Source organism: Oryctolagus cuniculus, chromosome 6, assembly GCF_051225735.1.
Source record: "Oryctolagus cuniculus isolate XC-2025 breed Fujian yellow rabbit chromosome 6, ASM5122573v1, whole genome shotgun sequence".
Taxonomy (NCBI): domain Eukaryota; kingdom Metazoa; phylum Chordata; class Mammalia; order Lagomorpha; family Leporidae; genus Oryctolagus; species Oryctolagus cuniculus.
In genome coordinates, this window is record NC_142872.1 from 64,900,597 (window position 1) to 64,927,325 (window position 26,729).

Here is a 26,729-nt window from a genome sequence, read left to right on the forward strand (position 1 = left end):
TCAGCAGAGAGGAAGGAACTGGCTCAGGGTTCCGTGGTCAGCAGTGGCAGAGTCATGACAGGACCCCTAGGTCTGACCTTCAGAAGTTCCTAGGGCTTCCAGTCCCGAGTGACCACCAGTTACTGAACCATCACCTCTGAGAGACAGGGTTGGCTCTGGGGGCTCAGCCACACAGGATACACATCTCTGCCCCCCGGGACTAGTCTGCTGGGGGAGACAGACATGCCAACAGGCAGCAAAACTCATGACGGTGACAAGTGCTACAGGGAAGAAGGCACAGGACCTGCTGGGAACCTAGAGGAAGTGCTCCTATTCCAGCCAGTGAGCACTTCCTGGAGCCCGTGCAGCTGGGTAGGGCAGAGAAGGTCAGAAAGGAGAGGCTGGGCTAGCTAGGCAGGGGCAGGACCAGGAAGAGCTCTGCGGCCACAGGTTACGGAGGCCTGAGGTGTGACCCCAGGGCAATGTGTGGCCACTGAGGCCTTTGAAGTGGCAGCAGGGGAGAGAAAGGATAGGTGTGAGCTCCTTGGGGAGGCAGCAGGGTTGGGAGAACGAATTAGGAAATCGGCACCGCTAACCCCTGTGGCTGCTCTAGTAGCTCCCACTAACCCGAGCACTCTCGTGTGTCAGGTGCTCTGCCCCAACACCACTCCTCTCATCCTCACAACCACCATGACTCGGGTTCTACTGCCATTCTCATTTCATGGACGATGAAACCAAGGCTTAGAGGTGAAGGGATTTGCCCAAGGTCATACAGCAAGTGTGGCAGAGCTAGCCTTCAAACTGAGGTCCAAGTCCAAGGCCCGCTGCCCTACGCTGCATGCCCCAGCACGGCACCCGGGGCTCTGCTTCCGGTGCCCAGCACAGTGGTGCCGGTAGCTGGACAGACAACAGAGGAAGAACAGCATGCCTCTTCCTTATCAGGCGACAAGTCAGTGTGGAATGTGCGAGTCTGAGGTGCCTGTGGGGCATCCGCGAGCAGGTGCCCGGTTACAGCAGGAAACTGTGCCAACGTGAGCCACAGACTGGAGCATTTCTCTTCCCCAGGGAGACACCCTCCAGAGGGAGGTAGAGCCCCCCCCAGGAGGAGGCTGAACAGCAGCCAGAGGCAAGGGAGAAATCTGAAGAGGACAGCACGCCCACTTCCCTGGCCCTGCAGGGCTGAGGATGGAGGTGGAAAGGGTAACTGTGAGAAGCTGAAGGTGGTTTAGGGGACAAACAAGATGGAGTGTCATTTGGACTTGGCAGCTGTGTGTAGGGCTGGAGGTGCAGAGCACTTTGCTGTGAGAGGACAAGAGGGGAGGTAAAGAGGTGAATTAAAAGGTTGTTTTTATAGGAAATGTGGCTGTGACGTAGCATGTTAAGCTTCCACCTGCAAGGCTGGTATCCCATACGGGCACTGCTTTGAGACCCGGCTGCTCCACTTCCAATCCAGCTCCCTGCTAAGGTGCCTGGGAAGGCAGAGGAGGAGGGCCCAACCTGCCACCCACACAGGAGACCTGGAAGAAGCTCCTGGCTCCTGGCTTCGGCCTGGCTCAGTCCCAGAGGTTGTGGCCATTTGGGGAGCGAACCAGCAGATGGAAGATCTCTTTCCCTGCCTCTCCTCCTCTCTCTGTAATTCTGCCTTTCCAATAAATTAAAAAAAAAATCTTTTAAAGAAAAAAAATGTGGCTGTGAGAGAACAAAAGAGACTGGGAATGGGGCTGGGAGAGTTAGAAGCTTGAGGGAGTTTGCACTCAGAAAAGGAGTCAGGATGGCTAGCGCCACGGCTCACTTGGCTAATCCTCCGCCTGCGGCGCCAGCACCCTGGGTTCTAGTCCCGGTTAGGGCGCCGGATTCTGTCCTGGTTGCTCCTCTTCCAGTCCAGCTCTCTGCTGTGGCCCGGGAGTGCAGTGGAGGATGGCCCAAGTACTTGGGCCCTGCACCCATACGGGAGACCAGGAGGAAGCACCTGGCTCCTGGCTTTGGATTGGGGGGCCATTTGGGGGCTAAACCAACGGAAGGAAGACCTTTCTCTCTGTCTCTCTCTCACTCACCACTCACTGTCTAACTCTGCCTGTCAAAAAAAAAAAAAAAAAAAAAAAAAAAAAGAAAGAAAGAAAGAAAAAAAAAAGGAGGCAGGAACCACCAGGAGAGGCCGGAGCCCCGAGCAGACAGCGGAGGAGGCGGAAAGGCCTGTGGGTCTGGCGGGAAGCGGAGTGGGGGCTGGGTGTGCCAAGGATGACTTCTCTCACCACAGAGAACAAAGTCTACAGACAGGAGAAGAAGCTCTTAAGAGAATGTCTACCCAATGGCTTTTTTTCTTTGTTGACATATGAAGTGAGGCTATTTGCCAAAATCTAAGATGGGGGGTAGGGAAGGCCTGGAGGTTTGAGAGAGAGGCTGTGTTGACAGACACGGATGGGAGAGCAAGGAGACTTGGGAGCAACATGAGGCCAGCCAGGCAGTGTCCGGCACAGGCCAGTGGGAGACCACATGGCTGGCACCACAGATTCCCGAATGCGCTTTCCTCAAGGTGGAGAAGGGACCCAGGCTGCAGGTTTTCCGAGTGGGTGTGGCAGAAGGGCCAATGGGAAGACGGTGAGCCATGGGTTCCTTTGCTTGCAGTCTTGCCAGTACTCACTCATTTGGAACGAGTGCATGCTAGGTTAGCCTGGGAAGAAGACAATGGGGCAGGGCACAGTCTGCAGTGAACGAAGAAGACTGACCAGGAGGTTAAAAATGACAGAGCCAGGGGTGCAGTTTCAAAGGGCCAGGGACTAGTACACTAGGAGAGAGATACCAGGACTGGAACTGGGATGCTGGAGCAGGAAGACACTTGGCTTCATCCATCTCCCAAGGCAGGAGGAAAGAGCGGCCTTCACTGGCCAGCTACAAGGTAGTCATTCTTGGTGGACAGCCCGGAAGTGGCTAGGTCCTGGAGGTGCAAGGGCCTATGGGAGGAGACTGCTGTACAAGCAGGCAGTGACCACAATCACCCCTCCCCTGAGCATGTAACTGCCTGCATATATGCCTGTGTCTGCCTCTGACCCCACGACGACCAAGTCTGAACAGGCAGGGCTGCATGGTCTCTCCGCACCCCTGCTCCTACACTGTCTTAGCTGATGTTATGGGTGCAGGGAGCCTTGGATGAGTGAGGACAGCAAGACAAACGGCAGCCAAGACAGATACGCAAGAGGTGGTGGGAATACGGGAAGAAGGTTCCAGTACAGGGGAGGGAGTAAAGCTTCCTGAGAAGCTGACACCAGCGGTAACTTGGAACTGCTGTGGGAAGATGCCAGAAAAGGCCACAGAGACCACTGCAGCCCACCTACAACGCCCCTGGCTGGGCGCAGGAAAATGCTGACCACTACTTTAGGCTGCAGAAGGGTCCTGGTTGTCCTTTGGGCTGGAAAAAGATGGAGAGTCACTTCTGTCTTCCAGAGCACTAGGGCCTTCTGACTGCCCTGGAACTGGAACTAGCTGGTTGTCAAGCTCCGATTTGTTTGGACGCCAGGCCCCCACAGGCGGCAACGACTGTGGCACTACTGATGGCGGTGGGCAGGCAGAGAGGTCATGAAGCCGCAAGGGACAGGCCACCAAGCCCGGAGGCGCATCTGGCAGCAGCTTCTACCCTCAGCGCCAAGAAGAGATCATCCCCACAGTTTCAATTACATCTCTGCTTGCAACTCCTCCCGTGGCACCTCCGAGCCATGTGGGCTGGCTGACTCCGGAGTCTTTGTAAGCCTCCCTCTGGCTCAGGGAAAGGCACCATCATCTTACTGCTCCCAAGGAACCACTGGGGAGACATCCCCAACTCCATCTCCTGTCCTGCCATCAGCTCAAAAGGCCTGTCATTTTTGCTTCCTCTGGGGGAAAAAACAAAACAAAACAAAACAAAACAAAACTTCTGCTCTGACTCCACCCTCAGTTCTCTCTCCTCTGGCCCAGCACTTCCTGCCTGAGGCATCAAAAAGGTTTTCCCACTTGGGGGACCACCCCTCCAATCTACCTTGCATGTGGCCACTCCCTCATCTTAGAATCCAGATCTGACCAAGGGCAGACACTGCCAAGAACCATCCATGGCCTCCCCTCACCTGTAGGATGGAGTCAAAGCTTTCCAGCAGGGCCCAGAAGGGCCAGCCCTGCCCCTCTGCTGGCCTGGGTGTTGTCCTTATCTTCTACTGTGGACACACTGCCCGCACTGCTGGCAGAGCCCTCACTCCCCGTGTCCCAGACAGGAGGGGGCTTCCCCTCACCCTGGCACTTGGCACAGACAAATGTGCTGGTCCACTTCTGTGCCAGTCTCCCCACTGGACTGAGCCACTTCCAAGTGAGAACTCAACTGTGCCACACTGTGGCTCCCCGTCTCTAGAGTAGAGCCGTCTGCTGAATGAGGAAGTGACCGACCGACTGCAGCAAGTCCTCCTCGGCTTAGAGGAATCCAGTAAGCAGTTTCGAAGACCAGCGCGTGGTTTGTCCTTCTAATTGCTTGCCCCCAAGGCTCCCTGACCCTGAAGCCTCCCAAACTCATCCAGAAATTCCCAGAGCAGTGAGCTGTGCCAAGGCCGTCGGCGGCCAGCACCATGTGTACCCCAGAAGTCTTGGGGGCTGGGGCGAGGGATTCCTCGGAGGGGAGAGGCGGCAGAGCTGAGCTCCCCCCACACCCACCTTCTTTTTCAGCTTGTGCCGGGCCCGCTTGGCGGCCCTGGCGCTGTTGGGGACTTTGGGCTCCGTGCTGTTGATGAATTCCAGCAGCTCATCCACATCTCGGTGGTCCACGGCGGGCTCCCCAGGGATCCCGCCCAGGGCAACCCCCTTCATGGGCAGCTCCTCTTTCCGCCTGGTCAGCCTCGAGCGGAGCTTCTCCCGGATCTCGGTATAATTCCGACTCGTCGGGGCAGCGGGTGGCTGGGGGAGGGGGAGGTGCCGACATTACACCCCAGGCCTTCCGGCCTATAGCACTCCCACCCGCTGGCACCAAGTATGCGCAGAGGAGCGAGACAACTGTTCTGTCTACCACCAGCCATCAATGCCACACGGCTCCATCCTCAGCCGGGCTCCAGCCTAGGTGGCAACAGGTGCCGGGAGTGGGAGGGGAACAGGGCAGAGCTGGGTGAACCCGGACTGGGGAGCCAGGGAAGCAGGTTTGAGCCTGGGCTTGATCACTTGGAAGCTGTATGACCTTGGGCGAGCCACCGAGTCTCTGGGAGCCTCAATTTTGTCATCTCTAAAATGAGCGTAAAGAATAACCCCTCGCTCAAAGGTGACCAGCAACTGGGTTACTTCCTTTCTCCTCGCCTCAACTGCTCTGCCCTAGCCAGCAGCCCTTTCCTCTTCACCTTATGAGACTTCTGAACTGCTTCCTCCCCCTGTCCGGAGGCAGCAGGTGCTCTGATCTGAGCTTCCCTCCTGGCGCTGTCTGCGTTCATGGGCTGGCCCTCGGCAGGCTGCCACACTCGGGGAACTGAGAGACTTTCTGCTTCCACTCTGCCTTCATCACGCACAAGCGTTCCCTTCTCTGGGATTATACACGTATACATACTCATCAGAATCATAGCTTTCTTTCTGCCACTTCCTTTCCTTTCGCCTAAGGAAAAAAAGTCAATCTTAAGAGAAACCACGAGAACAAAGGCAGCAGAAATGTTTAAACCCCCAACCTCACCAGTGTGCTGTGGGGCACAAGCAAGCGGACGCAGGTGTGAGGACCCGTGGGGGTCCCAGTGTGGTGATGACCACCACAAGCAAGGGGGTTCTCTGGGGAGAGCAGGGTGCTCCTTTTGCTCACCTTGGCTGGCCCCCAGCCCTCTCTGGCCCGGGCAGACTCACTCACCGCATTGTGGCCGAAGAACTCACAGTAGCAGCAGTCACAGAACTTCCCATCTCGCTGGTGGGTGGAGGACGAGGTGCAGGAGCTTCGCTCGGAGCTGCTGTCCTCTTCCTCGCCCAGCCCCTCGTCCGCCTCACAGGGCTGGGGCAGCTGGCAGGCCAGGCCACTGTGTGCAAACTTGTGCCCCTTGCACCCTGGGTCCCTGCTGACAGGGAGAAAGACAGGGCCAAAGGTGAGAGGACGCCACAGGAGGCTGCAGTGTCTCCACTGCACTGCCCTCCGCCTGTCTCACCGTACACAGACCCACAACCGTCAGCCCACGTCAGCACCTCTCACAACAGCGGGGTGAGCACCCTGGCTGTCCCTCAGGCCCCATCATACACATCCAGACTACTCTCCCGGGAAGCTTCCCTGGTGCCTCCCTTGCTGGCCCCCACTGCCTACACCCCTTCCAGGGCACGACACACTCCCCTCTGTCCTGCTAATCTTTTGTGGCAATGGTCTATCTGCCTCTTAAACTCAACTGTGAAGTCCCCAAGGGCAGGGAGGTGCCATGTCCATCTTTGGTTCCCAGTGTGCAGCGTAGTCACCTTGCACAGAGGTGCTCAGTAAGCAGACACCTGAGCAGGAGGTGGGTTTATGGCTCCTCAGGGTGGTCAGTGAGGCCCCTGTCCTTCCACTTCCCAAGGTGCCTGTGACGGGGTCCACTGCTGCACACCAGTGGGTGAGGCTGCCATATCCACGAGACACCGAGTTGAGGAAAGGCTAATGTGTCTTCTGGCTCATGGCCTGTGAGTTGCTGCCTGCACCATTTCTAACCAACCCAGGTCCTGTGAAAGGTGTCAGGTTCCCCAGTCTGCAGGGGTGGAGGGCGAAGCTCAGAGGGCTCGACTGCCTTGCCGGGCCAGTGGTCAAATGTGGGCCTGGTCTGTGCAGAGCTCACATTCCCCCTGACAGTGTTCTGTCTCTGGATTTCAGGAACCCTGCGGGGGAGGGGGTGGTTTTCTAACAATATTTTCATAGGCTAAGAAAGGATGAGACACAGCCCTGAACTGGGCCATTAGCAGCTGAAGTGCCACCAGGGCCGGTCCCCATGCCAAGGCTGAGGTGGCAGGGAGCTGGGCAGGCCATCATAGCCCCCTCCTAGAAAGAACTTTATGTATGAGGAAAGGGCTAAAAAGGGAGGCCGGGCAGGAGCCACTACCACGGGTGCTTGCACCGTATTTGTTTTTAAAGATTTATTATTCATTTGAAAGGCAGAAATACAGAGAGACAGAGACAATCTTCCATGTACTGGTTCACTCTCCAAATGGTCACCAATGGACAGGGCTAGGGCAGACCAAAGCCAGGAGCCAGGAGCTTCTTCCAGGTCTCCCACATGGGTGCAGGGGCCCAAGGACTTGGGCCATCTTCTACTGCTCCCCCAGGCCATAGCAGAGAGCTGGATTGGAAGTGGAGCAGCTGGGTCTTGAACAAGTGCCCATATGGGATGCCGGCATTGCAGGTGGCAGCTTTACCCGCTACACCACAGCACAGCCCTGTGGTGTATTCTAAAGTCCCCATTCTTCATCTATGAGATTAATAAATTTGTTTTTTCTTTTTTAAATGAAAATTCCTGTGTTGCTGAGAATATAGAAAAATAAAACCCTAAACGGCTTTGATGAGAACTTTTTTCACCCTGAGAAATCCATTCCAAGTGGAAGAATCCAGAAGAGGGAACACGTTTTAAAGACAAAGACATCTTTAGAGACATTATTTACAATGCCAAAATGTTGGGATGACTGCCAGGCTCAGCAACTGGTGCACAGTGAAGTGAGTGAACTATGGTTAGCACTCACCAGCCTCTAAAGCTGACCACTAACAACAGCCCGCAGGAGCACACATGCTGCTGGAGTGGCATGGGGTGGAAACCAGAGGATGCCAAGCCACAGACACCAGCAACGCTGTGTGTTAAAGACGTGTGTGTGGCAGAGAACCATCACGAGGGGCCAGGTCAGGGAGGGCAGGATTTCAGAGTGGGAAAATATAAATACATAACAGACACACAGCTGAACTATAATGTAAAAATACACATCTATCTTCTCCAAAGAATTCACTTTCAAAAATCCAAGAATACTTCAAAAAGTTCATGGAATGGAATTATCTGGGGCCAGTTTGGGGCAGTGTTGCAATGGAGCGGGTTAAGCTGCCGCCTTTGATGCTGGCATCCTGTAAGAACACTGGTTCGAGTCCCCTGCAACCCACAGGGGAGACCAGGGAAGTTCAAAGTTCAGGGCATATTATAAAAAAGTATGCGGGGCCAGCATTATAGCACAGCCAACTGGGCCACTGCCTGTGACATTAACATCTCATGAGAGCCGGTTCATGTCCCAGCTGCTCCACTTCTGATCCAGCTCCCTGCTGGTATGCCTGAGAAAGAAGTGGAAGATGGCCCGGGTGCTTGGGCTTCTGCATCCATGTGGGAGACCTAGAGGAAGCTCCCAACTCCTGGCTTTGACCTGGCCCAGGCCTGGCTGTTGCAACCACTTGGAGAGTAAACCAGCAGATGGAAGAGCTCTTGCTCTGTAACTCTGCCATTTAAATAAATAAATAAAAACTTTTTTTTGGACAGGCAGAGTGGACAGTGTGAGAGAGAGACAGAGAGAAAGGTCTTCCTTTACTGTTGGTTCACCCTCTAATGGCCGCCGCGGCCAGTGCACTGTGGCCGGTGTACCGCGCTGATCCAAAGCCAGGATCCAGGTGCTTCTCCTGGTCTCCCATGCGGGTGCAGGTCCCAAGCACCCGGGCCATCCTCCACTGCACTCCCTGGCCACAGCAGAGAGCTGGCCTGGAAGAGGGGCAACCGGGACAGAATCCGGTGCCCTGAATGGGACTAGAACCTGGAGTGCCAGTGCAACAGGCAGAGGATTAGCTTAATTAGCCGCAGCACCGGCCAAATAAATAAATCTTTAAAAATAAAAAACGATGTCTGGATTTCAAACTTTTTTTGCACCAAAACTAACTTCTAATTCCATTTGCCATCAACTTTTTGAAACTTTCTCTTCTATTAAAAATATAACCTTTCTCAGTTTAAGCTACTTTCAGCAATCGCCCCAAGGGACCTAACTTCTCATTCAGACAGATTTAGGTGCAAAGATGCTATGCTCACGGGCCAGCGCCGTGGCTCAATAGGCTAATCCTCCACCTTTGGCGCTGGCACACCGGGTTCTAGTCCAGGCTGGGGCACCGGATTCTGTCCCGGTTGCCCCTCTTCCAGGCCAGCTCTCTGCTGTGGTCCGGGAGTGCAGTGGAGGATGGCCCAGGTCCTTGGGCCCTGTACCCGTATGGGAGGCCAGGAGAAGCACCTGGCTCCTGGCGCCGGCTGCACCAGTCATTAGAGGGTGAACCAACGGCAAAAGGAAGACCTTTCTCTCTCTCTCTGTCCACTCTGTCAAAAAAAAAAAAAAAAAAAAAAAAAGATGCTATGCTCACCTTATTTACCATGGGTTAACAACAAAAATGTCTAAATGTCAGGAAGGGGGTGGGCGGAGAATAGTAAATTGTGCAGAACTACATAGTAAGATACCGTGCAGTCACTGGAACGTCCTCTGAAGAACTGCCCCTGGGGAGGTGACCACAGTGCAATGTTAAAGGAGAGCTGCCACATCAAACAGCTGTGCCAAAATGCACCTAATTCCTCTTTATTTTTTGGAAAGATTTATTTATTTACTTGAAAGGCAGAGAACAGAGAGGAGAGAGATCTTCCATCTGCTGGTTCAGGCCCACATAGCTGCAACGGCCAGGGCTGGGCTAGGCCAAAGCCAGGGGCTTCTTCTAGGTCTTCCATGTGGGGCCCAAGCACTTGGGCCATATTCTGCTGCTTTCCCAGGCACATTAGCAGGAAGCTGGATTGGAAGTGGAGCAGTTGGGACTCCAACCGGTACCCATACGGGACGCTGGCACTGCAGGCGGAGGCTGAACCTTCTACGTCGGCCCCCTAATTATTCTTTGTATATAGAAACATCCTGAAGAAGACACACCTTAACGTTACAAGTTTATTTTTAGGTGGTGAGAACACTTTTTCCTTCTTCATATATTTTTGAATTGATCCAAAGATAAGGGTGGGCACTCAGCCTAGGGATTAAGAGGCCCAGGTCCCACACCACAGCACCTGGCCTCAGTACCTGGCTCTGTCTTTTTTTCTGGCTCTGAAGTTGTCTGACTCCAACTTCCTGCTAATACAGACTCTCAGAGGCAGCAGAGATGGCTCCAGTACCTGGGTTCCCGCCACCCTCTACGGCAACTTGGACTAGGCTGCCAGTTCCTGGCTGGGGGCCCTTGTGCATATTTGGGAAATGAACGGGCAGATGGGAGCTGTGTCCATGTGTGTCTCTCTCTCAAATAAATAAAAATTTAAAATAATAATAAGCACATTTCTTTTATAATTGAAAAAACAATGAGAAGCCTTATCCTTTAATTTCCACTCTAGGTCACCCTTGGCAAAGTTTTCCAACACTGGAAACGAGCAGGGAGTATGTCCCTCAGGCCACTGGCTTACCTGGGAGTGCTAGGGAGTGGCTGAGAGCCCGGAGGTGGGAGGAGGGGCCCGCCACAGTGCCCGCTGCAGGGGTGGCTGCACCCTGAGAACGGCGGTGGCATCTTCAGGAGCGGCATGCTGGTGGAAGGCAGGTGGGGGCTCTGACACGGCCCTGGGGGGTGGGGGGCGGCAGCGGCAGCCACAGGACACTCTGAAGCCTGGGTGGGGAAGGGCGCTGCCAGGGTGGTGGGCAGCAGGTGTGAGTGGGGTGGTGAGCCGAAGGAGCCGAGGTGAGACGGCATCAGAGATGCTGGCTGGGGATGGTGGCCGGTGGGGCTGTTAGGGGGAGCAGTGAGGTCTGGGTGCTGGTGGTGCTCCGAGACGGGAAAAGCCTCACCTGTGGGTGGAGTGGGGAAAAAAGGGTCAGAGTGGGAGTCCAGAGCAGGGAAGGAAACCCCAGCTTCACTGCCACATCCTGCTTACTCTGGGCAGCGCCTCTTACATAGGAGCCCGGGGGCTGGAGGACTCTAGAGGCAGCAGCATAGCTAGATGGGCTTGAGGAGCCCGGGACCAAGGGAGAAAGCGGCGGGAGTCCTGGCCCCATGCTGCTGCTGCTGTGGTGTGAACAGCAGGTGTGTGTTCTCACTCAGGGTCCCGCAAGGACTTGCTTATGCACAGGTTTTCCTTGGGTCCAGGGCAGAAGCCAGCGAAACAGCAGGCTGGGCTGTACCCTTGGGCCACGTGGATCCAAGCAGCCAGTGGATGCCCGACTCCCCAGGGGCCCCAGAAGGAGGACAACGCTTTGATAAGTCTTTCTGGCTCATGCACCAAAGTAACTGGAATTATGTGCTGCTAAATTCTCCTAATCTGAATATTGCTCCACTCAGAAGTAGGACCAGAAACCATATTTACATAAAAAATCAGTAACCCAAGGGTTTCTTCTCTGGGTCTCTGAGAGTTATCTCAGAGCAAAGGTGGCTTCTACAGCTACTAAATTAGCTAATACTCAGGGCAGCCCATGCTGCCACCCTCTTGTAGAAGAACGTAGTGTTTTTACACCTGCCCCTTAATGAGGCCTGGGGAACCAGGGTCCCCAGGTTGTCCACGGCGCTGCAGGGCTCTGGTGCTACGTGATCTACGTCCTATTTCCCTCAAGGCCTCCCAGGCTCCACTTCTACTCAGAAGGTGCCTGCCAGGCCCTCTGAGATCCAATGTGAACAGCTGTCACAGCCAATGAGAACTTTCCCCTACCAGCAGTCGTGTCAACTTCACTTCCATAGTCAGAGTCTGGGCTGCCCTCGCCTCTGTCACAGCAGCTCCACTTTTAAGTGATTTTAGTACTCCATCACTGGCTTCCTCTGCATGGAAATGTGGCTGTCTACAAGGATGGTTCCTGGGGCTCTCCTAGGCTTGGAGACTCACCCGGGATGGCAGGACTCCCAAGCGAGCTGCCTGGCACAGCCCCACTGGAGTGCGGGGAGTTCCAGAGGCCTGAGAGCTTGTGTGCCGACAGGAACGAGCTGGGATCCCAGTCTCCTGAGTTCCCATGGCAGGAGGACGAGGAGGAGGAGGAGGACGATGAAGAGGACGAGGAAGAGGAAGGGGAGTCACCCCCACAAGACTGCGATTTGCAGGATGTGTGTGACAAGGAGATCTGGAGAAGGGGGAAGAAAAAGGCACATGGTCAGACACTCAACAGTGGGGGTGACCCTCTGTTGCCTCAGCTTACCCCACAGGAGGCCCCTCCTCCAGGCCCCTTACGCCATGGCCAAAGCACAAGGAAGGACAAGTCAGGGCCAGGCTTTGGCTGGGAGGGGGCTGTGGTGCTCCCAGTTGCAGGAGGTGGATTTGGGGGACAGATTGTGGCAGGTGCAGAGGTGACCTGTGATCGAGGGCCTGGGAGAGTGGTGAGGGCATCCCACAGGAGGACAGGAGTCCTGGGAGAGTGGTGAGGGTGTCCCACAGGAGGACAGGAGTCCTGGGAGAGTGGTGAGGCTGCCCACAGGAGGACAGAAGTCCTGGGAGAGTGGTGAGGCTGCCCACAGGAGGACAGGAGTCCTGGGAGAGTGGTGAGGGCAGCCCACAGGAGGACAGGAGTCCTGGGAGAGTGGTGAGGGCGGCCCACAGGAGAAGAGGAGTCCTGGGAGAGTGGTGAGGCTGCCCACAGGAGGACAGGAGTCCTGGGAGAGTGGTGAGGCTGTCCACAGGAGGACAGGAGTCCTGGGAGAGTGGTGAGGGCGGCCCACAGGAGGACAGGAGTCCTGGGAGAGTGGTGAGGCTGCCCACAGGAGGACAGGAGTCCTGGGAGAGTGGTGAGGCTGTCCACAGGAGGACAGGAGTCCTGGGAGAGTGGTGAGGCTGTCCACAGGAGGACAGGAGTCCTGGGAGAGTGGTGAGGGCGGCCCACAGGAGGAGAGGAGTCCTGGGAGAGTGGTGAGGCTGCCCACAGGAGGACAGGAGTCCTGGGAGAGTGGTGAGGGCGGCCCACAGGAGGACAGGAGTCCTGGGAGAGTGGTGAGGGCGGCCCACAGGAGGACAGGAGTCCTGGGAGAGTGGTGAGGCTGCCCACAGGAGGACAGGAGTCCTGGGAGAGTGGTGAGGGCGGCCCACAGGAGAAGAGGAGTCCTGGGAGAGTGGTGAGGCTGCCCACAGGAGGACAGGAGTCCTGGGAGAGTGATGAGGGCGGCCCACAGGAGGACAGGAGTCCTGGGAGAGTGGTGAGGGCGGCCCACAGGAGGAGAGGAGTCCTGGGAGAGTGGTGAGGCTGCCCACAGGACAGGAGTCCTGGGAGAGTGGTGAGGCTGCCCACAGGAGGACAGGAGTCCTGGGAGAGTGGTGAGGGCGGCCCACAGGAGGACAGGAGTCCTGGGAGAGTGGTGAGGGCGGCCCACAGGAGGACAGGAGTCCTCGGAGAGTGGTGAGGCTGCCTACAGGAGGATAGGAGTCCTAAAGTGCCATCAGTCCCGAGTCAAGAGAAGGTCTGCAGCGCAATGAGAACGAGGAGACTCTGGCCACCGTGTCTCACAGGATGGCAGACTCAGATGGCCCCCGGTTATCTCAAGTGAGACCATTTCAGGCCCTCAAAGTGTTCTCTCTGCAGCACTAGATGGCTTTTGAGCTGCTACAGAGCTGAAGGCAGCAGGGTCCCACGAGAAGACGGGATTATACTCCACCAGTACCTAGGAGTGAGCCCTCATCCTGCACATAGACTCTGCCGAGGGCCTTTCCTCTTCCCCTAAACGTGGACCCGAGCCACCAGTGCCGTCAGGGCAGCCCAGCGGCCTCTCGGCGCCCGGGTGTGGGGTGCACCAGGAAAGCCACCACAGAGGACGGGGAAGGATAGCCTGCCTGCTCTGGGGAGGCGGCCTCCTGTATGTGGAGACTCCCTGTCAGCGGTTACCTACCGCCACTGCATGCTCTCGACCTGTCTGTCTTTCATCTTCCTCCATGCTCTTTCGGCAACTCTGGCAGACCCACAGAGGCATCTCGCCTAGCAGATTCTTGACGAGCTTTGGCATGAAGTCAGGGGGCAGCTTCTCACCCTGCAACACCAGTCCATTTTGTGAAGGGCCTTCTTCCCAGCCTTTCCGTTCCCGGTGACAGAGCAGGCAGCAAGTCTGCACAGACTGGCTGGCGGTGGGGGGGACCTGTCCAACAGACAGAAACAGGGTTTCCCAGGAGGGGGAAAGGCTCTCCTTCGAAATGCTGCTACCATTAGTGTTAGTGATGCCACTTATTCCGTGCCAGGCACTGGGTTAGGCACTTTATAGACATAATTTAATTTTAGTCCTTGTAACAGCTCTGCAAATGAGGTGTTCTTATTCCCATTTTTTTTAGATGAAGAAACAGATTTCAAGAAGTTAAATGAGTTGCCCAAGATTACAGAGCTAGCGAACGGCCGAACCCCAGCGAGTCTGACTCCAAAGCTCGTGCTCAAATGTTCTAAGGCCCCGAGTTCAGCTCTTAGAGGTGAGAAGAGAAGCCACCCCCTACCCCCAGCATGTCTAGGACAATTCTCAAGCTGCCTGTACAGCCTACAGATGAACCCACTCTGGCGGAAAGCTTCCAGTCAACGGAGAACTTGGGAGAACCTATGGGTTTTCTTAGCGCTGTACCATTCCTTCAGGACTGCGGCAATGTTTTGAAGGAGGGGTTGGAGAGCTAGTCAAACAGCATCCACTCGATTGAAAACGAATGGTGTGGGAGCTGAGGCAAGGCAGACTCTGGCGGCGAGCATGGTGCAAAGAACCTGGGCTTTAGGGTCAGACAGACACGCAGTGCTAATCCCTGCCTGACCACGTGTCAGTGGGGTGACCTTGAGCAAGTTATTTAACTTCTGTGAGCTCCAGTTCCTACCTACCTTGCAGAGTTGTCGTGAGGATCATTGCACAAGCAGGCACAGTGCTAGGCTGTGCAGGCCCATACGCAGGTCCAGCACACAGCCTTATGTAACCTTTTTTTTTTTCCCTTCTTAGGAGAGACTTGACCCAGAAGTCCAAGTGTACAGGTGTTCTTTCACACTGAGGGCTCCTGACCAGGAGGCTGACTGTATTTAATGGCCCCAGTTATTCCCATTCCCTGCTACATTATAGCCCCCTCCCACTCACACTGCGCTTGGCCACGTCACATTCTTTGGCCAATAGGATGCTAGCAAACTCACTGCCAGCAGCAGTGGAAGAGTGTGCGTGCCCTGCTTGCTCTCTTGCGTGGCTGGCTTGCTTACTCTGGCCCCTCTGCCCTAACATGAGAGCATGAGCAGGGTGGCTGCTGGGGAGATGCGAGAGGAGACTGAGTCTGAGCAGAGACACAGGTGAGAGCCCAGCTGAGAAGAGGCTACACCTTCCTGCATCAACAGCAACACCGGTTTGGCCTTGGCCTCACGGGAAACTGTAAATGGTGCTGTTTTAAGTCACTGAGTTCTGGGGTGATTTATCACACAATTGGCCCCTGATACACCCTTCTAAATTTACTCACTATGAGATAACATGTATTTGCACAGGCCTAAGGGAACAACAAGGGGATAATCTTCATTCTAGCAATAAAACAAATGCTATCATTTCTTCTGGCATGAAAGTACCTCACAATGAGGTGCCATCAGAGCATCCTATCTGTAATGTTACACTTAGACTGACCTCAGTCCTTGACCTTTGGTCCACCAAACGGTAGTACCAGGAGCCTAATGAAACACTGGGGGAAGCACAAGGAACTTGGGGAAGTGTCCCAGAGAAACTTTCTACGTGGAAATCAAAGCAGACACTGCTGAAATAGTTCCTGCCAAGGCCCACTTCGGTGAGCCAGGCAGTTGCTCTGTGAGAGCTGCAATGGGAACTGACGGCAATGGGTGGGAGGCTGATGGAAGAGGATACTGTTTGGGTAAGTTAAGTCAGAAGAGGCTGTTCTGAGAACTGGCCCAAGGAACCTTTCATAGGTACAAGGTTTCATAGTAACTCCAAGTACAGGAGGTAAGGCTTGTGTCCAAGCACCTCTCCCTATAACGATGATCATATCCTTAGACAAAAACAAGAAAATAGAATTTTCTTTTTTTTTTTGGATGTTAGGTTCTAAAGTCATTATGCAAGATGAAAACCTTGGATGAGTAAGATTATTCTTAAAGTCCCTTCCACGGCATGCAAAATACACTACACATAATTTTGTAGGCATGCCCAAGCATTCCAATGTCTAATATATGAGACAAAGTACAATAAACATTGCTTCTCTTTTCAAAAGCAGATGTACAGGGGCCAGCGCTGTGGCACAGCAAGTTAAGTCATGGCCTTCAGCGCTGGCATCCCATATGGGCGCCAGTTCAAGTCCCAGCTGCTCCACTTCCCATCCAGCTCCCTGCTAGTGGCTTGGGAAGGCAGTAGACATGGCCCAATTCCTTGGGCCCCTGCACCCATGTGGGAGACCTGGAGGAAGCTCCTGGCTCCTGGTTTTGGCCTAGCCCAGCCCAGCCCTGGCTGTTGCAGCCATTTGCGGAGTGAGTCAGAGGATAGAAGATCTCTGTCTCTCCTCTCTTTAACTCTGCTTTCAGATAAAGATTTTTTGGGGAAAAAAAGAAAATATGTAATTCTTATGAGTGAAATGTGTGACCAATGTGACTGCAGGTGGTGCCAAGCACTTGTGGGAGGGGTTGGGGCACAGTGGGGAGAACACTAGCTTCGGCATTAACCCTGGGCCTCCCGTCACTGACAGCTGCCTGAAGCTGGACAAGTTCTTCTTAAGCTGTCTGCCTGTCTGTAAGAATCCAATGTGCTAAGGCTCCAAGTCCACTGCCAGGTGCAACATGTGGCACCATGCGACAACATGATGGCGGCAACAGGGAAGAATAAATGTCACTGTGTAAGAGCATGAGGATTTTCCGCGGGCCACGAATTTAAGGTGGCTTGTTAGGTATCTTCACCTCTGCCCTCAACCCCATGAGGTGATCCTGAAGTTCCACACACTCTCAGCACCTTCCCACTTCTGCACAGACATCCCTCTTTCCTCTGTTTACCAACACATGTGGCCAGGCGGGCCTAGCTTAAAGGCCAGCCTAAACAGGACGGTGGTCCTGAGGGTTTTCCCAGCGTCTGGGCTGCCGTGCACTCTTGCCCGCTCTGACCTCCCAGCACACTGCCCTGGCAACAGCATTTGTGCCTTCCATTGCAGTCCCTTCTACTAGGCTGTGCTCCCAGGTGAGAAGCACCAGCTCTGACTCCTGTCTGGATCCCTCACAGTATGGCACAGGGTGAGGCTCCGAGCACAGGCTGAGCTGGGCATGTGGTAGCAAAATCAGACGTGTGACATGTCCCCACAGCAATTCAGCTGACAGGCAGCTTGGTGAGACACTGCTTGAAATGACCACTTCCTGCACAGAAAGGCCCATTTCTCCACCCCGGACCTCCACCTGCAAAGTTCCAATCTCAGGTGTGGAATCCATCCTTCACATATTATAATGATACCCTCAGTAAATGGAAACATAGTATGACTCTCTGCAGAGCCAAACTAGTATACCAAATAAATGAAATTAGCCATTAATGGAATTAACTTTACAGGACAGAGTGGCTTCTCAGTTTAAGAAAGAAACCAGGGCCCAGAAAGCAGACTAAGCTCTCACTGAAGCAGGGCTGCCACTCCCCTGGCATACAGCTGTTAGAGGCTAAGACATGGGCGATGTTGACAGTATAGCTCGAGGGGTCCAGGCAGCCGGCACAGTCTGCTCACTAGGCTCCTTGGTTGCTCTGCTCTTACTAAGTGTGCACTAGAGACCAGTGTACCCACGATCCTGAGTTTGGTCAACTTAAGTTCAAACTGGTCCAGCCAGTTTGGAGGGGCCACCTCCAAAGCTCCTGTCTTAACGCTAGACCCTGGTGCCTAACGCTGGGCATAATGCCTGGTGGAGCCAGGAACATGTCTCTGTGATATTTTCATTCCTGCAATGGCCAGAAAGGGTGGTGAGAATCCTAAGCCCTGTTCCTTCAGATTTTTGCTTTGATACAGAGAAAAGTTCTTGGTTCAGAGTTCCTTTTGACTGTGACCTCTTGCCATTTTTCAAATTTTAGCATTTTTGACTCCTTATGCCTGAAGAGTCTGTCAACCCAGAACTTGCTGTCCTCAAACTCTATTTTTAGCACCTGGCAAGGTATCCCCTCACAATGGTCAGCCATTTACTGTGTGAATGAAAGCCAATTATTTACCTCCATCACAAAGGCTGATGGAAATGACTGATGCTGGCATCCCATATGGGCGCCAGTTCCTGTTCTGGCTTCTCCACTTCTGATCCAGCTCCCTGCTAATAGTCTGGGAAAAGCAGCAGCAGATGGTCCACTCCTGCCACCTGAGTTGGAGACCTGGATGAAGCTCCTAGCTACTGGCTTTGGCCTAGCTCAGCAGGGGCCATTGCGGCCATCTGAGGAGTGAACCTCAGTGAATGGAAGATCTCTCTCTTCCCTGGCTTCTTTCTCTGTAACTCTGACCTTCAATAAATAAATAAATAAACCAAAACAAAAAACCAGCAGCCCAGGGCAACAACTAACTGTTCAAGCTCACCTCAATTTAAATTTCAGAGCTGCTGAGGGTACAGGAGCAGGCTCAGGCAAAAGACAGGAGAAAAGCAAGGAAAAGTTCTAGAGGTTCTGCTGGTTTGGGATCTGTCCCAAAATGCACCAAGATAATTCTGATTTACTCTGAGCAATGCCAGAACTTCCTCTGGAGAGTGTAGGGTTCCTTGCAGGAGATTACATCCCCAGAGTAGAAGGAGCCAGAACCCAAGAATGGGGCCAGTATCTGCAGTTATTATATCCAGGAGTTCTCAGCAGTTTGGCCTAGCAGTTAAGATGGTCATATCCCATATCAGATGCACACCTCCAGATCCGGACTCCAGCTTCTTGCTAATGCAGACATTTGCTAATGCAAAGATATATACTCAAAAAATAAACAAAATGAGCCCATCATCTCAAGGAAAACAACTACTTGTGGTCAATGATAAATTCAAGCTTTCTGATGGAAGCTGGAGTTTGGAAAGCTTGTGACCACCACCAAATGAGCCTGACAGCTTCCTAAGACTTTGCTGATGAAACTGATGGTGACATTAACACATTATCTCTTGGTATCAGAAAATAGGATGGGAAAACATTTGGATGATCAGTGAACCTATTTCCCAAATGACAGGAGCATATTACAAAGTCAGTGGTCAAGGATCCATTTACAGCACATGTGCGGGGGTGGGCAGGTGTCCTGAGCGCTGGTGTGGCAGCTACCACCTGCCTGGGACACTGCACCACATACTCGAGTTCCAGGTTTAACATGGGGCCCCACTTCCAGCTACCACCTGCCTGGAACACTGCACCACATACTCGAGTTCCGGGTTTAACACGGGGCCCCACTTCTGATTCCCGCTTCCTGCTAATGCGCACCCTGCCACTACACAGGAAACCTGGACTGAGTTACAGGCTCCTGGCTTCAGCCTGGTCCAGCCTTGGCTGTTGTGGGCACCTGGGGAGTCAATCAGTGGATTGTCTCTTTCTGTTTCTCTGCCTTTCAAATAAAATGAAAATGAAGTGCTAAACAAACCAATGGATTTTAATATAAACGAGTAAAAAACCTTCACTGATAGGTCTCAGATTTCAAAGAAGAAAATCATCTTGAAAGGCTACTAAAATACTTTTCCCTTTCCCAACTATATGTCTATGTGAGGTTGGATTTTTTTTTCATATTCTTCAACCATAATAGTGTATTCCAGCAGACTGAATACAGGGGCATATGAGAATCTAGCCTTATTCTATTGAGATAGATAAAAAGAAATTTGCAAAAATGAAAACTAGACTATTCTAAATTTTTATTTTAGAAAAGTTATTTTTTATAAGAAATTATTTATGATAGTTTTATTCTTAAATGTACTAGTGATTATTTTTAAACTTTCTCAGCTTTAATATTTACTTTGGTAAATATCAAGATATACACAATATAAATACAAGATCTTCAATAATTCTGAGGAATGCAAAGGGGTCCCAAGATTAAACACTGCAGGAGTTGCTGATCTGGACAGTCTCTTGTGGCACTTGTCAGCATGGCTGTGCATTAGGCAGTACTGGTAACAACAATCACAGCTCGCAGCACACTCTGGACAGCTCGTTGGTGGCATTACTTGATGTTCCACCTTGGCCTTGGGCCCACCATTTGGAAAGTCAGAGAATTACCCTGGTCACCAGACAAGACAGCTGCCAAGGACTGCTCAGAAGCTAGACTGAATTTCAGCACTCATTCTGGTCTCATTCCTCCTATGGATTCCTTTCAGTCCCAAGGGTCTGTGTACATTTGTCCAGGATTTCCCCAAGACACATGCTGTACCCACCCAGCTGCCCTGGGGCTAGAGCTCTCTGTTCTCTCAAGGCACCCAACTCCAAGGGTTCCTGGTCACCAAGGCAGGCAGAAGACAACAACAGTAGCTAAAATTCCCTTTGAAAAGCAGAGAAAATGATTCCTCCCTAGCCTAGAAAAAACTCACCAGGCCAGCTACCGTCATTCATTCTTACAAGTATCGATTTGTTCCTTTACTCAACAAATATTCCTCAGAGCCCCCATTTGTGCCAACCATTGTACTAAGTGCTGGGAAACATTTACTCCTTGGCAAATTCTTAACTCATCCACTAAGATCCTGGGTCAATGAAGCTTTTGCTAGAGCAGGCTAAGGAGAACTCATTGTTTTAGTACAGCACCTACCATAGCATGCCATAAATATATTCTGTGCAGAGTCGCTGGTAGAATGTGAGTGCTTTGGGGCCAGAGAGTGGATCTTGGTCATCTAAGTATGCCCAGGAACCTGGGCTTGTCCTGGGCCTGGCACATAGCAGGCATTCACTGGATGAATGAATGCACACACACAGGATTACAGTCCATCTGGCACACGTCTCAGCTGCTTGACACAAAGGACAGCCACACCAACCCCTTCCCCAGCATGCTGTGCTACAGGCAGGCTGTATCACTGAGTCCCTGATGAGAGGGCCATCTGAACTAAGACACTGCAGACCATCCTGAGGCCGGCAGCCAGAGCTGCAGGTAACTCTCAGGAGCTGACAACTCCCCTCAGTGCCCTGGAGCAAATTCCCACTGGGGTGTGGGCTCAAGCCCTCGCGGGAGGTGGAACAGCTGCTTCACACCACAAAGCCAGTCTGGAGGAACCTCTCTGGGTGTACAGTCGAGTCGAGGACAGGGCAGTGAGCCTCCACCCCCACAAGGCTGACATCCTGGTGCAAGAAGCCACTAGAAGGCCCACGCTGCTGAGTCCCCCGCATCCTCAGGCCAACTGCCACTCCGCTACTCTAACCCAAGCACAGCTTTCACACGGCAGGGATGCAGAGCATGAACTTTGGAGACAACACAGCTGTGAGTTCAAATCCCAATTCTTCCCTTCAGCAGACTCTTAACAGTACCCAGTTATCTAAGCCTTAATCCCCTCACTCCTGAAATGGGAATAAAACCATGCTTCACAGAGTTGTGAGGACAGAAGGAAATAAATTACGTAAAGTACCTGGCCTGGGCCTGGCACACAGTAGGTGCTCAATACCCGTTAGTTTCTTTCCTCTTCTGCCCTGGAAGAAATGACAGGGAAACTTACTAAGTGAGACTTGCCCAAACCAAATTTATTTCTTGAAGCACAGGATAGAAGACTAGACAAGTGACCCTCAAGGCCTCCTTGAACCCCCAGGTCCACATTATATAACATGACTGTAACTCCCTAGTAAGTCCCTGGGGCCCTTCTTTCCACCTTTGTTTCCATAGGCCACTTTTCAGAAATTACTCATTTCAGAATGGAGAAGGAAATCACCAAGGGAGCTAAGAGCCTTGAGTAGGGACTCGGAGGCGGTGGCCTATGGGTCTGCGGCATTTCCTCCACAGGCTACAGGACGCACAGCTGTCCAGCTGGGGGCAGCCTGCAGTGAGAACGATGAGGGTGAGAGCATGGCGATGGAACCGGAGGACACAAACCCAGGGCACTCCCCCCGGAGCATGTCTTTCCTCAGCCTCTCCACAGCCTGCCCTGGAGGACAGTGAGACATCCCTTTGCCCAGCCACACCACCATGCATGCTGCTCTCTGCCTCCTCCTCCTCCGTCCCAGGTAGAATGAACTGGACTTTGTTCTGGAATGTTCTAACACTTTTTAAACATATTGCTGGAAGAGATGATTCTAGTGGTTGAAATCCATCCTTTCCACAGAAATGACTTTTCAAGGGCAAAGCCTATGTCCCATGAGTCACTGTGTTCCTGTCTTGTAGCAGAGGCTACGGCACACAGTGGGCAGGGGGAGAACTGGGCACACAACGGAATCTTAGCAGCTGGAGCATTCTGTTCACAGGACACCTGGAGGACTGCAGGAAGGTTGCATGTTTCTTCTTAAACTAAGGGTGTTCCTATGCCTGCTTGTGGAAAAGCCCTCCCTGGGGAGTCCCATTCTTTGAGGAACACTCTGGGCCTCCTCAACTCTTCAGTTTCCAGATCCAGCCACACTCAGAATCACCTGGGGCAACTGGACAACAATAGATTCCTGAGATCCAGGCCTGGAGGCACATTCTTCAGGTCTGACAGTGCCCAGCAAAGCAGAGGCTATGACAGCCAGGCTGGGTTGAGGGACAAATGGCATCAAGCAGTCACTACTGCCTTTCCCACAGAGAATTACCTCCTTACCTGCTATCAGAAAGAACTTTGTGTTCACTTTCCTTCTTAAAACCTTTCATGGCTTCGTCTCTGCCTACAGGATGCAGCCCAAACCTGCTAACCTCTTCAGCCTGATCTCCCAGCACTCTAAAAATGAGCTGGGCAGCTGTCCTCTCTGGGTCTTTGTATCTATCATCCCTTGGTTAAGACACCTTCTCCTGCCTTGTCCCCTGGAGAACTTGTGCTCAGCCTTGCAGGCTCTGAGAAGCCTTCCCTGACCTATCCTTGAGGTCACCATGTCGTGGGCATGCTCAGTGCCAAGCATCCACAGCCACCACTGATCACAGCTCCCACTTGTGCGAAGCACATGACACATGGTACTTGTACTGCTGGACCCTACCACTGACCCTGTGAGCCTGGATTCACTGTCATCCCTGTGCCTAAGGAAACAAATGGAGAGGCTGAAACACTTCCAAAGGTCATTTATTAGGACCCAGGACTCAGAGGATGCAGAAGTTATACCTTCTTCCAGCATCAACGCAGTTATCATATACATATTCTCCAGACTAAAAGCTCTTGGTGGGCAAGGGTTGTGTCTGATTCCTCCCTGCATTCCCAGCTAGCCCAGGACCTGGGACAGATGAGGGGTCACTTAGTTTGCACAATACACAAACGCCAGGCGAGAGGAAGCCAGGGTATCACAGCATGTGTGCAATGGCTGGCCTAAATGGTGGCCACCAGCCTGGCAAAGCAGTAGGGGCAGGTAAGAGCAAAGTGGGAGAAGTCTAACTTCTCTTATTATAGTTTAAGAACCATGTACAGCACATACCTTAAAAATGACTTAAAATCCCTGCTCTCAAAAATGCTAGGTGTAGTAAATGAGAGCGTTAGGATCCTAATCATCCACCTGATATCAGACATTGAGATTATAGCTCAGGGGCGTTTTAAGGAAATAAAAAACTGAAAACCCTGAGTGGATGGGTCATCTTAAAACCTTTGGCATTTCTGCAGTTTCTACTGGCTGACAAAAAAGCAGCAGAGTTGGCAGGATCCCCTGTTCTGTATCACTCCCTCCAAGGGCAATGGAAGTGGCGCAGGCTGGGTGGGCAGGGATTATAAGGGGAAGGCCCCCGAGGACAGGGCCTACCTCATCCACCTGTGCCCCAAATAAAGGCCCTGGCACAGAGGTCATTTTGATGCTTGCTGAGTGAATTACACTTAATGAGATGGTTTTAATAAAGACACTGACTGATCACCTGCTCCAATTCCTTGAGGGAGCAGCTTTACTCTGAGCAATGGAAGAACTGGGTCTCAAGAGTCCCTTTAAACGAGCCTGGGCAAAGTCCCAGGGGATGCTGCAGAGTGCTTAGAGGAGGGGAACACGAGGTGGAGAAGGGTAAGCTGAGCCCACACGATGTCTCCACACCTGCCCCAGTACTGGTGTATAGTCTAGCAAGTCTCCTAGGGGCTCACTGTGCACCTGGACTCTTGAATGGTCCAAGAGAGACCAAAGACAGCGGGCAGGGCTGGCAGGCGAGGGCACTCAGCTGCGGATGTCCCACTGGCACAGCCCCGACACCTCTTGGGGAAGTGCCTCTGCTTCCTAGGTCTCAGTGGGCTGCTTCACACTCTTGTACAGTTGTTGATGAGGTTGAGAGGGGGAAATGGGCCCACAGCCACCAAGGTGGGAGAGCGCGCTGGGAGTTCAACCCTGCCTGCACCTTCCCTCCCTCGACTGCTGCTTAAGTTGCTTTCTGGTTTTGTTCTTCCCGCACTAATAAGGCAGCACCTGTTTTGGTCTTGTTACATCATTAAAGAAAATTTGGGTTCTCAGTGAACAGCTTCATGTGGCTTAGTGGCCTGAGACAACAGAAGGACAGCCTTTGGGAACCCTAATTAACCTTGCACACCTCTGGGTCATTGAAAGAGAACCAGCGAGGCCTGTGGGATCATGGGACCCAACGAAGGCAGATGCTGCCCAGACTGCAGTGACTGCCTGGTGGGTTTGGACCCAGCATCGCCAGATGTTTATAGAGTTTTAAGAAGAGGCACAAAACCAGACCTGTGAGAAACCTTGTAGTTTTCAAAATATTGACTCAAGTTAAAATAAAAATTAAACAGAACAATGTGTATACTGAGACCTCATCGCAAGTCTGTGGACTGGAAGTGGTCTCATTTGCTGCCTTTGGATTTGGTTCGGCACCTGGCATTGTATTTTGTCTCCTTTACCTGCTCTGTGGACATAAGACAGGGTTATGAGGGTTGTGGGAGCCAGAGATCCCCATCAAAGGCATGCCTGCATCCACAGTGGGGCACAGTCAGAACAGAGTTTGCCCGTTTATTTCACCTCTGTAGCTGTGTTTCTTTTTTTTTTCTTTTTTAAATACCTTGTAAAAATCCCCCAAAGTACTCTGAAGTGGGTTCCCCCCCATCCTTTTTTTTTTGTCTGAAACCTGCAGTGGGAGTCATTTGGGCAGTGGCTTTTTGGCCTGAAACCTATAGTGGGAGTCATTTGTTTAGCTGCTCTGGGTTTCTGTTTCTTCATCTGAAAAATAGGGTAATAATAGGTAGATCCTTTGTTAATTTAGTTTGTTAATCACCAGGCTAAGGGCTACAATGGTGACTGAGATGTTTCCTGCGCTCTCATGGTTTATATACAAAAGCAGACGAATCATTCGATCAATAGTCAACTCCACATTTGTGCTAAACACTGGGGAGAAATAGCCGGGTGGCAGGAAGCTAGAGGTAAGGTGTGTGAAGTGCCTGGCATGAATAAATGAATCAACTAGCAGGTCAAGCAGTGGGGTAGGTACACGGAGTGAATGGAGCTTAACAGCACTTGGGAAAAGGCATGACCTTAATAAAAATGGAACGGTCAAGTCTTCAGCCAAGCTTTTTGGCTCCTCTATGTGGCAGGGACCCTAAAATGTTATATGGGCCAAACTGGAAGGAGACAATGTCAGCTCCCCGGGGCCCCTTATTCTCCCCTTGTTGATTAGAAGGGGAAGCAGCCCCAGGGTTGGAAGCAGGACCCAGGAGGTGTGGGGTCCAACCTGGGTATCTCCCTGGGGGAGGGGGTGTAGGAAGTCAGTTTTCTGACTCTTAATTAGTGGTGGTTTTCATTAGTTAAAAACCTCTATGTGATCTGAGACCCAAAGGAGACCAGCAGAGAAACTGGGTTACAATCAGCCCAGGTCCTGGACTGAGTCATGCGTTCTCATTCTCCTAGTTATTTCTACCCCGTATCAGCAAGGCTCTGGGCTAGGCGTGAAGGATCAGAGATGGAAGACATTGAGTCCCCGTGGAGTTCACAGTCCAGTGCCGGGACAGAAACATCAAGAGCTACCAGCGGGAAGCAGAGAGCTGTGGACACGGACGGGGTGCCTGCCTTAACCGGGGAGGTCAGGGAAGGCTTTCTGGGAAAGGGACCCCAAGCGGCATCCCCACTCACATGCACAATTCCAGAGATTCTACTAGAAGGCTGTCAAGAGCCATGCCTTCTGGCTGCACCAGCCTCCCAGAGTCCCCTGCTGCCCGATGCAGTGTCTGCAGAGCCAAACGCATCTTCCGCCACGCCTCATCCTCATCCGGCGCTGCATCCGACCCTCCAAGACTCCTGCAGGAGCCTGCCTCCTTCTGCAGGCTCAGCCAAAAGACCAACTCAGAACTCTTTTGTCAGAGCAAGCTGAGGGCGAGCCACCCGCCCCGGGGGCCACAACCCTCCCACGGCAATTGTGGCCCGTGCCAACCCCGCCTCTATGTGAACACTGGCAGGGTACCTCCTATTATCTCCTGTGATCAAAAGAATGTGACCTTCTTCCAGGTGGCAAGCTGGAAGCTTTGGAGAATCCTCCTACTGCTCCCTTTCAGCAGGATTCGCCAAACCAGGGATCTGAGGGTCGGAGTGGGCCGCCTTGTGGGACATGGGTACTGGGGAGAGAGGGCAGGTTTCACCTCAGGGCAGGAACCCCACCAAATGCTATCTGCTCCAAACGCTCTGGATGCCAGGGGCACAGCTGCTCAGGGGCCAGTGGCTGCAGGCAGTGCGGGGGAAGGAGTGGAGCTGCTCCCAATGGGAGAGGCCAGGGACTGCAGCCTTGCAAGCTCCAGCGCCCGGAGACGGCCTGTGGGCAGGTGGGGGTGCAGGTGGGCCGAGGGAGGTGGCGGGCGCATAGTTGAGCTGTGGCCTCGGGATCACAGCCCAGTCCCGGGGTGGGTGGACAGCCAGAACGTTTAGCCTCTGGCAGTGGGGAACGGCTTCAACCTGGTCG

At 52.9% G+C, this 26,729-nt stretch overlaps 1 protein-coding gene across 24 annotated transcripts in view; it reads right to left on the reverse strand.

Moving 5' to 3' along the window:
* FAM193B (family with sequence similarity 193 member B) overlaps nucleotides 1–26,729 on the reverse strand; it is a 32,815-nt gene that overhangs the window by 5,532 nt on the left and 554 nt on the right. For 3 of the 24 annotated variants that reach the window (XR_016235584.1, XR_016235583.1, XM_051843658.3), the window contains exons 2-7: nucleotides 25,910–26,094; nucleotides 13,864–13,969; nucleotides 11,745–11,976; nucleotides 10,344–10,719; nucleotides 5,810–6,011; nucleotides 4,648–4,887 (exon numbers count right to left, since the gene is read on the reverse strand). Coding sequence is in view for 21 of the 24 variants with exons in the window: in XM_051843658.3 (XP_051699618.1) it covers nucleotides 4,648–4,887; nucleotides 5,810–6,011; nucleotides 10,344–10,719; nucleotides 11,745–11,976; nucleotides 13,864–13,969; nucleotides 25,910–26,094 (1,341 nt within the window). In the remaining 3 variants the exon portion in view is untranslated. Of the gene's footprint in view, nucleotides 1–4,647; nucleotides 4,888–5,318; nucleotides 5,568–5,809; nucleotides 6,012–10,343; nucleotides 10,720–11,744; nucleotides 11,977–13,726; nucleotides 13,970–21,333; nucleotides 21,395–25,909; nucleotides 26,095–26,237; nucleotides 26,377–26,729 lie in introns of those variants that run through there. The other 21 variants (XM_070076474.2, XR_016235585.1, XM_089335148.1 and 18 more) reach the window with 21 other exon arrangements.